Below are 16,396 nucleotides of genomic sequence, written 5' to 3'. Positions count from 1 at the left end.
TAAAAGAACTAACATTACCTATTCCTGAACTTGTGGAAACATTCTGGCTTATGCCAGTTGGGAGCCAGCCCAATCAATGAACTGGGATGACAGACTGGCAACAGGCAGGCAGGCGGGCTGGGTTACAGTCATTGATGCCTTATTCATTTTGATCCATCCGTTAGCTGTGACTGCCATATGGCTACAGTTATGGTCAGACAGCCCTTGTCCCTCTTGAAGTGCTCTCTCTTTCTCCTACTTATATTAGGCAAAAGTGAGGACTGCAGATGCTGGAAACCAGAGTTTAGATTAGAGTGATGTTGGAAAACTACCACAGGTCAGGCAGCATCCGAGGAGCTCCCACCTCCGATCACCTTTCAGTGGTGGAGAGCCTCCAATTGGTCTTCCAGCCTCGGGAGACTGTCCTTAATGTTTAACTGAGTGGGGCTCCTGTGGGATATCACCCAATTAACTTACTCCTCCCAGACTGCCCTTGGATGGCAGCACAAGCATCACTAGATCCTGGCAAGGAGTTCATCCTGGCATCAGCATCAGGCCTTGACATAAATCCAGTCCAATACTTTCCAGTTGAAAAATGAGGGAAGAAAATTCTAACCCAAGGGTCATGGTATGAGATGTCCCACTGCTGCAAATGTTAATACTTCCAGTAAATTAGCATGACACATTGGCTGGACAAGTTGGGTGGATGCAACATTTGGCTCACATATCCAAAATAGAAGTCCTAGTTAATCAGAATAGAACTCCTCAAACTAAGTCTCATTATTGGTGATGCGTTTGCCTCCTAGTAACAGGGAAATAAAGCTTGAAAATGCATTTACCTCAAACTATTGGATGAAAGAGCAGCACTCCGAAAGCTAGTGCTTCCAAATAAACCTGTTGGACTATAACCTGGTATTGTGTGATTTTTTAACTTTGTCCACCTCAATCTAACACCATCTCCTCCATATCTCAGCAAATAATTACACTGGTGAATCATACTCAGTTTGCCAACTCTTATCTTCACAGGTCAATAGGATCAAGACTCCAAAACTGATTGATGAATTGATAGAGATACAGACAGACACAGGCACTTGGTATAAGAGATGGTTTGTTCGGATCAAGACTGAACTGTACAGTGTAAGTCAAGCAACTATGTTATAAATTGGAAAGATACCTTTCTCCTCAATGTTGCATGTTACTATATGCCAGAAAAGAACATTTCATTGCCAATTTAGACAATTCAGGTTGAATGTAGGTTCATCTCTTGATGAAGTTCTGTACAGATGGGAATTTTAAATGTTGAATATCTGGGGTCTAACATTCCGAAGTTTGGCAACATAGAAATAATTATGTCTGGATGAGGGGCTGGGAACTTGTGACAGTATTAGGTTCCACCAGGACCCAATTTGACAACATTATTCTTTAATAATAAGTTTGGCAGATCATTCACCCTCCCTGCCCAATCAGTCCAAGGGAGCACAATGGAGACTACATTCCATGCAGCTTTCATTTTAACAGCCATTGGGATAGGACAACCATCTGCCCCTTCAGGTGAGAGGATCCACACTGGCAGCTGGAACAGTTCGGGCACACTGTTCCAGGATATCCTCACCCTGCAGTGATACTGAACCTTGATCACTCAGAGGGAATGGCACTGGGGATGATAAGTTCTGGCCCTCATTTGTCTCTGACCCATTCTGAGGGTTCCTCTGCTGCAATCTCTTCATGGAGTGGAGGTTTGACATCCACTGCAGGTTGATACTGACTGAGGACCTGCTGACAGATTGACTTCTCCTCCATCCCACCCACTATCCAGGATGATGACAAGCAAAAATCCCCATTAATAAGCACCTTGTCAGTAGCAGCAGTAATCTAGCTGGCAGTAACCACATCCAAAACACTGTCAACTTGTTGTTCCCAACGTTGAGAAAAGCCTCACTGATTTCTCACCATAGCTCGTTTTCAGGGTTTAATAAAGCCCTGCCTTTTGTGTCTGCCTTCATAGAGGAAGGTACAAGAAGTGTCCCTGAAATAATTAAGACCCAAGAGTCTAGTGAGAGGGTGACTGAAAAAATTAGTAAAGAAGCGGTTGTGGAAAAATTAATGGGACTGAAAATTAACAGTTATCCAGGATCCAATGTACATCGATGACCATCTTTCAAAATTCATTTAATTCTCCTTTGGTGCCTGCAGATTGTAACTCACTGTTTGAGAAGGGGGTGAGAGAAAACATTAGGAACGACAGACCTATTAGCCTGATGTCAATAGTAGGAAGAAATACTGGGATCTATAATGAATCAATATGATTACTGGATATTTCGAAAATAATTGTCCAATTTTCGGAGTCAAAATGGATTTGTGAAGTGGAAAGCATGTTTGACAAATCTGTTCAAGTTTCTTTTGAGGACGGTACTCAGATTTTCAATAAAAGACAATAAGTGAATATGATATATTTGGATTTTCAGAAGGTTCTTGTTAAAATCCCACGCAAGTTACTGAACAAAATCACAATTCATAGGGATAGCAAGAATTCCAGCAAGAATTGAGGGTTGGTTACCGGGCAGAGAATAAAGAATGTAATAATTGGGTCATTATGTGGTTAGGAGGCTGTGAGCAGTGATGTGCTGCAAGGATCAGTGTTTGAGTCCCAGCTGTTCACAATCTGTGTCAATAATTTGAATGTGGGGAGCATTTGTATTATTTCCAAGTTTGCAGATGATACAAAATTTGGTGGGAATGTGGGGTGCTTTGTAGCTGTGGCATTTTAAGTGATCAACGTGGAAATAGTTAAAAATCACACAACACCCAGTTATAGTCCAACAGGTTTATTTAGAAGTGCTAGCTTTCGGAATGCTGCTCCTTCACCTGGATCTGTGGAACACGATCATTAGACACAGAACTTATAGTAAAAGATTACAGTGTCATGCAGCTGAAATGATGTATTGAAGAAATCTAATTTGCTGTTAAGTCTTTCATCTTTTAGAATGAGTTGCACATTTGGAGCAGCGCTCCGAAAGCTAGTGCTTCCAAATAAACCTGTTGGACTATAACCTGGTGTTGTGTGATTTTTCACTTAGTCCACCCCAACACTGGCACCTTCACATCCTAGTGGAAATAGTTCTTAAATGTCTTTGAGGGTTCCCTTTTATGCAGCAAGTTTCAGATGCCTACAGCTCTCTGGGTGAAAAAAAATTATCAAATCCTCTCTAAACCTCCTGCTCCTTACCTTAAAAACTGTGCCCCCAGTTATTGACCCCTCTACTAAGGTGAGAAGTTCTTCTCATCCACCCTGTCTTTGCCCTCAGAACTTTGTACACCTCAATTAGATTTCTCCCCCTCAGCCTTCTTTGCTTTAAGATAAACAGCTCCAGCCTATTTAGTGTCTCACCATAGCTAAATAGCCCAGACAACATCCTGGTGAATCTCTTCTGCACCCTCTTTGGTGCAATCGCATCCTCCTTATAATGTGATGACAGAACTGCATCAGCTGTGCCCTGAATGACATTATAACATCCTTTCTCTTGTATTCAATGCCTTGGCTACGAAAGAGTAGTATCCCACGTGCCTTTTGAACCAACTTAACTACCTGTACTGCTACCTTCAAAGGTCTATGGAGATGCACACCAAGGTCTCTCTAGTCCTCTGTACACTCTAGGGTCCTGCCATTCATTGTGTATTCCTTTGCCTTGTTAGTCTTACCAAAAGGTATCTCTTCACAATTTTCAGGATTAAATTCCATTTCCCACTGTTCAACCCAACTGGACAGCCCATCAATATCATCCTGTAGTTTCCTCATTATTTAGCATACTACCAATTTTCATATCATCTGTGAACTTACTGATACCTCCCACATGTATGCTTAAATCATTAATGTCCACAACAAATAACAAGTAACCTCACCCCAACTATAGTGGTGCACTGCTGGATACAGGCTTATTGTAGAGTGAGTGCAGAGTACGTTTATGGCTGGGATGGTGGGACTGTCCCATGAGGAGAGATTGGGAAGACTGAGCCTGTCATCTCTGGTGTTGAGAAGAATGAGAGGGACCTAATATGAAAACTTCAAAATTATCAAAGCAATAGAGTCGATGCAGAGAGAATGTTTCCCTTAGTTGTGGGGTCCAAAACCAGGTGACACAGCCTCAGGATGACAGACAAGCCTTGGGATGAGGAGGAACTGCTTCACTTAGAGAATGGGAGATCTTTGGAATTCTTTAGGGCTGAGGACATTCAGTCATTCAATACATTCAAAACAGAGATCAATAAATTTATAGCAATTAATGATATCAAGGGCTGTAAGTATAGTACAGGAATAGAGTATTGAAAGAGGTGATCAGCTATGACCTGGAGTGGGATAGGAAGCTCATGAATGGCCTATGGTTGCTTCTATGTTTCTTTGGGAGAAAGGGAGAGAGACAAAATACAGCTTTGGTATGAGGATGAGAAACAGATGGGAGTGCATTGACTGTACCTTATCTATGCATTCCTGCAGGGAAATTCAAATATTCATATAACGGGCAGATCATCCAGTAAGAACCATCTTACACCTTTGCAGGATTTGGATAATGGTGCTCGATACTAAATGTATGTCCGGATATAGGTGGGGGATTGGCAGGGAGAGTAACAAGTGAAGGGATGGTGTGCTGTGATGCTGCCAGGGCATCAATCCAATGTCACCTCTCAGGTCTCTGATATTTGGAAAGCGAGTGGTTGTGAAAAGCAAATGCCCATCCACCATTTTGAAATCACCAACTAATGAGCAGATCTCCTTCACCAATTTGTGAGAAGGAGTTTGGAGCAGAGAGAGAGGGCAAATCAAGCAAACCAAGACCAGGGAAACAGAAACAATTAAAATGAGAGATAAGCAGAGACACACAGTAACAAAGAGAGGGAGACATTCAGTTCTAATTACGATCTGCGAGTAATGTCACAGGGGATTCATTTTAATAATATATTCTACATTTCATAGTTAGATACTCTTACTTGTCATTGACAAAGTGAAAAAAATCTGTTTGTTAATATTCCACTTATTTATCTTCTGTAAAATATTTAATTTTTTATTATAATCGTAGGTTTGGTGATGGGCTGTCATTATCTAAGGCAATGAAATGTATTTCTATTTCTCCTTCACTACCGAGCAGTCAATTGAAGCTTATTTTAATGTTTTTTTGTAACCCAGTGTGCTAATGGTCTGCATTTATTTTTGAGGAAGTGGTATAGAATGGTGCAGGGGTAGAGCAAACCATTTCCCACCACTATACCATTGTACATCTCTGCTGGCAAACCACCACCCAGTTTTAAATAATTACTTGCTTCTTATGTTTTGGCATTTTAAAAAAGGGGTTTTACTGGCAGAAGCGACGTGTCAAGGCCAGAGGGAAAATGCAACCCAGCTAATAAGAATACTTGCTGTTTTCAGAATCAGGACTTAATATCAGCAGATTCTGAAACAAAGCATCTCTTTGAAAAACAAGACAAATGTTTTATCCTGATGTCTCCTGCTTTACATCATGGTCGTTACTTTAAATAAAACTTGAAAATTTTATAAATTTGGTTTTTACTCACTCTCATCCTCAAAAATTAACCACTAGAAACTTAGCTACTTTACAGAAAAACTCAGCATAATATCACATCTCTGAGACACTGAGTGCATTCCAGGTTTAGGAATCATGTCTCCATGAACCCTACTTTATAGATTTCAGCCTGCATTTTGATTTTCCAATCCAAACATGGAAAATTAGGCTGGATGGGGAATTGGGCCAGACAATCCTGGAAGACCATAAGGTGCTGCCTTGTTCCTGAAACAGGCAGAGAGAATGCTGGAGAAACTCAGCAGGCCGGGCAACATCTGTGGAAGGGGAAACGGAGCCAATATTTCGAGTCCAGAATGACTCTGAGAAGAGGGCAAGTGGTGTAGGGGCTCAATGCAAAAGGCAACGAGGTAATGGTAGTGAAAAATAAACAGATGTAAAATGTGTGTAAATTAAGGTGTGAAATGGAGACCATGCGTCCTTTCAATTGAAAGCAAAGTAAAAAAGACACAAACCAGACAAGGCTGTCGGGCAAGTAGGGAACAGGAAAGAATAATGTAAGACAAATGAACAACATGTATCATGGTCAGTTTCTGAAGTTATGGAATTCAGTGCTCAGACCACCAGGCTGTACAGTGTCGAGTATGAGATATTGTTCCTTGAGCTTGCGTTGTGCTTCATTGGAACATTGCAGCAAGTCCAGGATAGGAATGTCAGCCTGAGAGCAAGGTGGTTTATTGAAATAGCAAGCAACTAGGAAGTCAGGGCCATTCCTCCGGACAGAGCAGAGGTGTTCTGCAAAAATGATCACCAAGTTGCATCGGGACTCACTGATGTAAGGGAAACCACATTGTGAACAGTGAATGCAATCGATAGATTGAAAAGTGAATTAGTGCTTCACCTGGATGGGGTGTTGAGGGGCATTGGACTGTGAAGAGGGAGGAGTTGAGTGGGCAAGTGTAGCACGGCTGCATGGGAAGGTGCCATGGGAGAGTAGAGATGTGTTAACAGTGATGCAGGTGTGGACCAAGGTGTCATGGAATGAATGGTCCCTGCAGAATGTTGAGAGTCGAGGAGAGGGGAAGATGGGTTTGGTGGTGAAGTCCTGCTGGAGCTGATGGAAATGGTGAATGATTATCCTTTGAATGTGTATCTATTGGAATAGTAAATAAGGAAAAGGAAGACCTATTGTTGCAAAAGAGAGAGAGGGTGGGTTTTGAGTCAAGGGGAGTCAGGTGGCCAGTGGGAGAAGGAGGGATATTGGGACTCAGCATCAGGTCGGGAACAGGGAAAGGGGGACAAGGAAAGAGGGGTGTTAGTGTGGAGTTTGGGGAAGGTGAGTATATGGGAATTAGCAGGGTGGTTACTGTGTGGGGGCAGGTGTGGATTGGACGAAGATGTTTGTATGGGAAGCAGGAGAACATGGTGGTGGTTGGTCTAGGAGGTCAGGTCATGGGAACTGAAGAGAGATTAACTCCAGTGTGGGTGAAGGGGGTTTGGGGTCAGTATGATAGTGGGAGGAGGGTGACAGGGGTTAATCTATAGTAAGTTTAGATGGGTCAGGTTTGTAGATGTAGGGGGATCAGGACAGCAGAATCAGCATCCAGGGGTGAAGGAAGGGTGTGTTTGGGTCCTGAGAGGGAGATGGAGATTAGATACTGAGCAGAGAAAGGATGGTTAGGTATTGAGGGAAGGAAGGCAGGTCAGCTGTGGAGGTCAGGGGTCAGGTATGGAGCAAGGGTCGGTGGGGGAATAGACTGTGGATCAAGGGAAATGTGTGTGAAGGGTGTGTTGGGTCTGCAGTGGGTAAAGGGTGTATTGGGTCCCGAGTAGGTGAAGGATGTGTTGGGTCCCGAGTGGGTGAAGGATGTGTTGGGTCCTGAGTGGGTGAAGGGTGTGTTGGGTCCACAGTAGGGGGAGGGTGTTTTGGGTCCAGAATGGGTGAAGGATGTGTTGGGTCCGCAGTGGGTGAAGGGTGTATTGGGTCCCGAGTGGGTGAAGGGTGTGTTGGGCCCCGAGTGGGTGAAGGGTTTGTTGGGCCCACAGTAGGGGGAGGGTGTGTTGGGTCCGCAGTGGGGGAAGGGTGTGATGGGTCAGCAGTGGGAGAAGGGTGTGTTGGGTCTGCAGTGGGGGAAGGGTGCGATGGGTCCGCAGTGGGGGAAGGGTGGGATGGGTCCATAGTGGGGGAAGGGTGTGATGGGTCCGCAGTGGGGGAAGGGTGCGATGGGTCGCCAATGGGAGAAGGGTGTGATGGGTCCGCAATGGATAAAGGGTGTGATGGGTCCGCAGTGGGGGAAGGGTGTGATGGGTCCGCAGTGGGGGAAGGGTGCGATGGGTCTGCAGTGGGGTAAGGGTGCGGTGGGTCCACAGTGGGAGAAGGGTGTGTTGGGTCCGCAGTGGGAGAAGGGTGTGTTGGGTCCGCAGTGGGGGAAGGGTGCGATGGGTCCGCAGTGGGGGAAGGGTGCGATGGGTCCGCAGTGGGGGAAGGGTGCGATGGGTCCGCAGTGGGGGAAGGGTGTGTTGGGTCCACAGTGGGGGAAGGGTGCATTGGGTCCACAGTGGGTTTTGTTTCCCAAGGATGTCATGTCAGAATCTGGGGGGTGTACGTAGAGTTGGGTAGGTTTATTTGGAGAGACATGAGGTAAGTATGGAGTCAATGTAGCATTTACTCAGATGTTAGCCCAGCGTTTTAATAATTTCATCAATTTAGTTTCATCAGATCTGTCTGAATTCTCTGGTTGATGCTCAGTGTCGAGGAATTGTAGCGGAATATTCAGTTTCCTGGACAATTCCTTCAAGTAATATTAGATGGGGTCCCCACATGTATTTACCCATGGATGCTGGGGTAATGACTGAGACCATCGGAAAATCTAACAACATGGCAATAAATTTTCCATTCAGTAAGCTGGTGGAGTGTCCATCAGGTAGCACCCTGTTGTGTAAATGCTCACTTGGATTCTGTCACACACTGCAAAATTTAGAAACACCAATTTTATACAGCAAGAAGACTCAAATATCAAACTTTATTTGGATAGTTTCTTTCCAAGTCACAATGAGTTTATAATCAACTAGGAGAAATTGAGGACTGCAGATGCTAGAGACCAGAGTCGAAGAGTGTGGTGCTGGAAAAGCACAGCTGGTCAGGCAGCATCCAAGGAGCACGAGAGTCGATGTTTCAGGCATAAGCCTGATGAAGGGCTGACACCCAAAACCTCGAATCTCCTGCTCAATAGACAATAGGTTCAGGAGTAGGCAGCCTGACTTGCTGTGCTTTTCTAGCATCACTCTAATCTAGACTCTGGTTTCCAGCATCTGCAGTCCTCACTTTTGCCTAGCAGGAGTAGGCCATTCAGCTCTTCCAGCAAGCACCACCATTCATTATGATCACCCACAATCAGTATCCTGTTCCTGCCTTATCCCCATAAGGACAAAGTGAGGACTGCAGATGCTGGAGATCAGAGCTGAAAATGTGTTGCTGGAAAAGCGCAGCAGGTCAGGCAGCATCCAAGGAACAGGAGAGTTGATGTTTCGGGCATGAGCCCTTCTTCAGGGTTATCCCCATAACCCAAGATTCCACTATCCTTAAGAGCTCTATCCAGCTCTTTCTTGAAAATATCCAGAGATGGCCTCCACTGCCTCCTGGGGCAGAGCATTCCATATATCCACCACTCTCTGGGTGAAGAACTTTCTCCTCAACTCTATTCTAAATGGCCTACCCCTTATTTGTAAACTGTGTCCTCTGGTTCTGGACTCACCCATCAGGAGAAACATGCTTCCTACTCCTCGGATGCTGCCTGACTGGCTGTGCTTTTCCAGCATCACACTCTTCGACAATGAGTTTATGCACTTTTTAGACACAAGTATCCCTTTTCACAATTCCAAAAGGTATCTTCCTTTCACCAAAGCTGTTCCATGATCAAGCCCAAAGGGATACCTCATCCCTCCAGTGGGGAGAAGTATAATCATTACTCCGGCTCTCACCTCTTACACTATCTCACTCTCCTTTATATCCTACCCGCTCCCCATCCACCGTTTAACGAATTTGCTCGACCTTATTCCTATGGCTCTTCGTAGCATGTTATCAACATTTTTGGGCTACTACCCTTCTCCTACCATGCCAACATATTGAATATCCTAAATGTGCATAGTTCCAATAATAAGAAACTCAACACCATCAGGACAAAGCAGGCTGCTTGATTGGCAGCCAATCTAACACCATTAACGTTCACTGCTTCACCACCAACATACAGTAGCAGTAATGTATACCATCTCCAAGATACTGTGCAGCATCCAACAAGGTTCTTTAGACAATGGTCCAAAATCCACAACCTCCATCACTTTGAAGGCTAAGAGTAGCAGATACATGAGAACACCAGTCGCACCTCCTATGTTTCCTCCCAAGATACATACTGTCCTGATTTGGAAGTATAATGCCATTCCTTTACTGTCTTTGGGTCATACTTTTGGATCCATCTCCCTAACAGCACTGTGGTACCCCAACAGCTCAAGGACTGCAACAGTTCACAATAGCAGTTTCCCATAAACCTTCTCCAAAACAACTAAAGATGGACAATAAATGCTGAGCTAGCCTGCAATATCCATATTCTAAGGATGAATTTTAAAAATCTTCAAGTACCCATACACATAAGAGAGAAAAAAAGACCTATTATTTAAATTTCTATCTTGCAGATTACATTCTATACATATAAATGGCCAGCTGCCTCCAGGAACTACAAGCGGTGAAAATGAGAGCGGCTGGCATTGTGGGTAGGACTTCCAATTCCTGGTAAATTCCGTAATGGAAGAGATGCTCTCTGTCCTGCCAAAAATCAGTGCCTGGGACCGCTTTAAGGTCGATTTTTAACTATTTCCCACAAGCTGCAGAATGGTGAGAGATTGGGAAGGGATCTGGATGTCCCTGTTCATAAGTGATTGAAGATTGACATGTGTGTTCACCGTGCATTTAGGAAGGCACGTGGTATGCTGACCATTATTGCAGGTGGATGAGTATACAGCACTAAAGAGGTCCTGCTGCTATTTTTAGAACCTTGGTGGAACTGTTGGGAGCATTCTACATAGCTTTGGTCCCCTTACTCAGGATGGATATATTTGCTATCAAGGAAGTACAGCACAAGCTCACCAGACTATTTCCTGGATGGAGGAACTACACTTTGAGGAGACTGAACCTGTATTCTTCAGAGTTTCAAAAAATGAGAGGTGACCCTGTTGAAATTTAGGTCTTACAGTATAGATACATAAAAGGTATTACTACAGGCTGTGTAGTTTCCAAATAAGAGGCAAGTTATTTAGGACTGAGATAAGAAATTTTTTTACTCAGTACATAGTTAAGGTTACTCCCAAGGACTGAGAAAGCTGTCTTTGACTACGTTCAAAACAGATTAATGGATTTTTGAATACTAATATCATCAAGAAATATGTATCATAGAAATAAAGATGTGAGTCTAATCACATACTTTTAGATAAAGTAACTGAGACTATGGATGAAAGGACTGAACAAGACAATAGTTAAGCCACTTTTGAAATATTGTGTTCAATTCTGGTCTTCTTGCTATAAAAAAGGGACATGGAAGATATAGAATGTAGCGAAATAGATGGTGACATCTTGAAAAATGTCCATGTTACAGAGGAGGAAGTGCTGGATGCCTTGAAACACATAAAAGTGGATAAATCCCCAGGACCTGATCAGGTGTACCCTAGAAATCTGTGGGAAGCTAGAGAAGTGATTGCTGGGCCCCTTGCCTAGATATTTGTATCATCGATAGTCACAGGTGAGGTGCCGGAAGACGGTAGGTTAACAAACGTAGTGCTACTATTTAAGATGGATAAGGACAGACTGGGGAACTATAGACCAGTGAGCCTGAAAGTGGAGTCGCAGGTAGATAGGATAATGAAGAAGGCATTTGGTTTGCTTTCTTTTATTGGTCAGAGTATTGAGTAAAGGAGTTGGGAGGTCATGTTGCCACTGTACAGGATGTTGGTTAAGCCACTGTTGCAATATTGCGTGCAATTCTGGTCTCCTTCCTATCAGAAGGATGTTATGAAACTTGAAAGGATTCAGAAAAGATTTCCAAGGATGTTGCCAGGGTTGGAGGATTTGAGCTAAATGGAGAGATTGACTAGGCTGGGGCTGTTTTCCCTGGGGCGTCGGAGACTGAGGGATGACCTTATAGATGTTTATGAAATCATGAGGGGCTTGTATAGGATAAATATACAAAGTCTTTTCCCTGGGGTGGGGAGTCCAGAACTAGAGGGCATAGGTTTAGGGTGAGAAGGGAAGGATACAAAAGAGACCTAAGGGGCAACATTTTCATGCAGAGGGTGGTACGTGTATTGAATGAGCATCCAGGGGAAGTTGTGGAGGCTCGTACGATTGCAACATTTAAAAGGCATTTGGATGGGTATATGGATAGGAAGGGTTGGAAGGGATATGGGCCAGGTGCTGGCAGGTGGGGCTCGATTGAATTGGGATATCTGGTCAGCATGGATGAGTTGGACCGAAGGGTCTGTTTCCGTGCTGTACATCTTTATGCCTCTCTGACTCTAATTGCAGAAATCAGTGCTGAATTTTAACATTGATATTTTTATCATTTGCCACAAAACAAGATTTTGACTCTGTGATTGTGGCTGTGGCTAATTTGAAAATACAAGGAAGGATGGTTATTTCACTTGCTTTATTGGTTTAAGATGCCCCATCTCAAATGCAAGATTTCATGTGATTTTGACGGATTCCTGGTAGTTGACTTCTTGCACACGTGATTTCTCTAACGTCCCTTTATCCACCCTCTGCTGAATTTGACATCGTGCAGTGAACTCGGATGTGCTGTACTCAGGATTCTTACAATTCCCACCAACTGACAAGTGTTTATAACAATTAAAATACTTGTTATGTTGCCACAGGGAGGATGGGAAGTGTTTATCTGACTCTATAACATTGTTTCAGCGAAGCCTTATATTTAGTATTCAGGGGGATTTGCTTTCAGGCCTTCCAACAATTAAAAAAAAGGCTTAATAATTGCATTTCTTTAAATGAGTGAGCTGGTGGCATGACAGCTTTCCTCTCTCTCAATTCAAATGAATGAGCCCAAGGGTTTCAATTTTAGACAGACCTCAGGCATCCCAATTCAGATGAAGGTTGTGGCTGCATTATATGAAGGGGAGAAAGCTGTTTAACTGTCTATTTTGTTTTGCTGTTCATCGCAATCAATGAGGTTGGGTAGAATTTCCTGCTGCTGGAGGTGGTGAACTTGAACATTTCATTAAATGGTTTGGTGGAATCCCCAGGCCCCACTGCCTTCTTGCTTCCACCAGAATTAAATTCAGGGCAGGAAAATCCAAAGTCAGCCTGCCTGCTCCACTGCCAGTTGGGGCCCGAGAATGGCCAAGGAAGAACTGCTTTTACAGACCTCTACTCATCTCACCGGCACAGCTGCAGGTAACCCCTTGCCATCTGTGGTCTTAATTCAAGGAGCCAACCTTGAATTGCTGGTAGATTTGCCAATGCCAGATTGAAGTGTGACTGAGTGGGCCTGCCCTTGGAGACTGTGCAGGCCTCTCACCAGCTCTCCAGCTGGCCTGGTGAGATCACCTCTGCCTCCACAAGGTTCCACCTATTTTTACTGATTGGTCACTCAAGTCCAGAAACATGAAACCTAACTCTACTGCACTCTGTGGTAAGCTGGTGCTGGTGAATGCTTACCCCTTACTAGCGTTCCTTTTGCACATTAATGTCCATTACGATAAGAGGAAAGAACATAATTACATAGATCTTGAGTCAAATGGTATGCATTGTCTATGTTCTCAGATTTGGATGACTTTCATGCGATGTTTTGACTATCCTGTGAAGAAAAATACCATTATGCTGATTATAGTTTGGACAACTTTGTCATTTGGGTAAGGCTTCCTATTGTTGAAAATCATTAACTACAACTTAGCTGTGTAATAAATGTTTTGATCAATGTGAGATTTTAAATTATTTAAATCAAATTGTAGATGTGTTCTGGTCCACTGTGTGATTACCACAATTTTTTTTATTATTCATTCATGGGATGAGGGCATTGCTTACTAGGCCAGCATTTATTGCCCATCCCTAATAGCCCAGCGGGCAGTTAAGAGTCAGCCACATTGCTATGGGTCTGGAGTCACATATAGGCCAGACCTTGTAAGGGTGAAATTTCCTTGTCTAAAGGACGTTAGTGAATCAGATGGGTTTTTTTTACTGATAATTGACAATAGATTTATGGTCATCATTAGAATATTAATTCTAGATTTATATTGAATTCAAATTTCCCCATCTGCCATGGTGGTATTCAAACCCAGGTCCCCAGCGCCCTGCCTGAGTGTCTGGATTAACAATCCAGTGATAATACCACCAGACTATTGCCTTCTTGATCCATATGTGAAGCACAATGGAGAGTTTAACAACAGTAGTTCAAAATTGGTTATGAAATTGCTCCTTTCACATGAGTTCCCAAAGTAGGAAGGGAAAAAAAATACTTTCAAAGGGTATTTTTCTAGACCAGGAAAGTCAAGTGAATGTTTATAATTATAATCCAAAAAAATGTTGTTTGGTATCTTCCCTGTTGGCTGAGTGAGTAAATGCATCCCATTGTGTACTGTTGGTCCATGCTGAAATATTCCTAGTTCACTCCCAATCGAGTTATCACAATCAGTGTTCCCACCAGAGATGTGTGGTCACGCAGCAATCAGTGGGTCAAACTAGCTACATATAACCAATCATCCCTTTAGAATACACATGCACCCTGAGCCATATCACACTCTTAAAGGAACCGCACAGTGCAACAAAACAACCCTGTACAGCAAAGTGAAATTAGAGGGAACATTGTTTAGAATTCCCAGTTGTCTTCCTGGTCCAGACAAGAGGAAATTACTTGGGATTTCTGCAGCTGAGCACTGGCTGGAACATGTGCTGGAATGTTCTGGCGTGTGTGGATCCCACATGGGGACAGACAATCTGGTGCCTCACACAGAGAGCCTTTATCACGCACACTATATTTCAGCCAAACATAGCCTCTTTAAGAAAATTGGATGAGAATTGCCAACAACTGTTTGGTCACATTGTGACAAAGTAGAGAGAGCACTTAACATATATTTTTTAGACATAAATAGAATTTAGATTTTTCTTTAAATTTCCAACAGTTGTTCTGGTACATTTTAAGCCCATCTTGTTCCTATCCATGGTTTGCAGTAGTCAGTTAATTAATCAATTATGAAACCATTCATTATTGTATCATCCCATTATGCATTCTATTATTTGCTCTCAAGCATTACTAAACAGATTTAATTGTATAAACAGCAAAGCATTGTAGTAAATTGTTTCCTGTGCTTCAGTTAATGTGAAAGCACCATCCTTCTGCTCTTATTTATACATCTTCTGGCAGATGCACAACTTTTAGCCTATTCTGTTATTTTTAAGCTACTATGGTCTCTCTGTCTGGTTCCCTGATGTCATCAAACACCTTCAGGCTGACGAGTATGCATCCCGAGTGAAAAGGTTTTATGGAGAAAGAGTTGTGGATTTTGTGTTCAACTTTACTCTGGAAAACCAGATCCACACGAACGGAGAGTACATCAGGGACAGGTCAGGAATGACTAAATCATTCACCTTCATACATTCAATGTCTAAAAATGCATTGTGGAGAAATCATTGGGAATCCAAAGTCTCTGTCAATATTCAGACTTCGGGACTGGGAGCCATTAGATAGCTTATACCATCTAATCCAGACGTTTCCAAACTGAGGGGCTGTAGCATTTTTACTTAATACAGATTTAAGGCCTTTTATTAATTATATCTGGAACATGACTGAATTAAGTTAATGAAAATATTGTTTCTTAGAAAGACATGGATCTCTTAAGGCAGATTCAGCTTGTTTGGCCATATATAAGGAAGAAAGGACTCCTTTACAAAAAAGGTCATGATGTGGAGATGCTGGCGTTGGACTGGAATGGATAAAATCACAAGTCACACGCCACCAGGTTATAGTCCAACAGGTTTATTTGAAATCATAGGCTTTCGGAGCACTGCTCCTTCGTCAGGCGAAGTGTCGTCTGATTTGAAATAAACCTGTTGGTCTATCACTTGGTGCTGCATGATTTCTGACTTTGGCAAAAAAGGGATAGATAACCTTTTTTTTCAGAAGAGAGAGTATTCAACAAACGTGAAGAATGTCAAACAGCATTTTCTTTTTTAATAGGTTTACTATTATGAAGTTTAAAGCAGTAACATTTGAAGATTCCCTGTTTAAGAACTGCTACTTTGAAGATGTGACATCATTAAGTACATATTTTAGGAACTGCACATTTAATGAAACTTTATTCTATAATACAGGTAGGTGGGCAAATTGTGACCTTGATGACGAACATGTTATTTTCCTATGTCTAATTTCTTGGGTATTCATTCCATGCCCAAATTTGTTTATGAAACTCTTTTGTTGTCATTGGCTCCAAATTTTCTTGCTTACAAACTTGTCAGTTGCAGAAGATCATGTCCTCCAGACAATACAGTGAAGAATGTATCTCATTTACAAATTGCAAGTAGACGTAAGCACAGTTTCAGTGAGATTACCTACGCCCAGCCTTAGCCATAATCATACAAACAGGTATGTGAAATCTCACTCTTTGGTGGGCCGCCTGTAGCGGTGATGTTCACAGAGCCCTTTCGAAGACCAGCATGCCTCCATTCAGCTCACCAACCACAAGTACCACATCAACACCCATCTTTGCACCTTTTGCCTGTATGGAAATTCACAGCAATGGTACAAACTCTCACAACTGCAGTTACAGTAATAGATTGTGGAATTCCTGAAGAATTTCCGAACAGTTGTATTTCATGCTGCTGAACTGAGATT

At 42.8% G+C, this 16,396-nt stretch overlaps 1 protein-coding gene across 3 annotated transcripts in view; it reads left to right on the top strand.

The window, feature by feature from the left end:
- sv2ca (synaptic vesicle glycoprotein 2Ca) overlaps positions 1 to 16,396 on the top strand; it is a 138,578-nt gene that overhangs the window by 105,418 nt on the left and 16,764 nt on the right. For 2 of the 3 annotated variants that reach the window (XM_060843745.1, XM_060843726.1), the window contains exons 6-9: positions 1,006 to 1,116; positions 13,333 to 13,421; positions 14,965 to 15,129; positions 15,743 to 15,876. In XM_060843745.1, coding sequence (XP_060699728.1) covers positions 1,006 to 1,116; positions 13,333 to 13,421; positions 14,965 to 15,129; positions 15,743 to 15,876 — 499 coding nt within the window. Of the gene's footprint in view, positions 1 to 1,005; positions 1,117 to 6,736; positions 6,746 to 6,868; positions 6,891 to 13,332; positions 13,422 to 14,964; positions 15,130 to 15,742; positions 15,877 to 16,396 lie in introns of all 3 variants that reach the window. The other variant, XM_060843737.1, reaches the window with a different exon arrangement.

This window comes from Hemiscyllium ocellatum, chromosome 2 (genome assembly GCF_020745735.1).
Source record: "Hemiscyllium ocellatum isolate sHemOce1 chromosome 2, sHemOce1.pat.X.cur, whole genome shotgun sequence".
NCBI lineage: Eukaryota > Metazoa > Chordata > Chondrichthyes > Orectolobiformes > Hemiscylliidae > Hemiscyllium > Hemiscyllium ocellatum.
The sequence above is the reverse complement of the archived record's forward strand: the minus strand, read 5'-3'. Positions and strand labels throughout refer to the sequence as shown.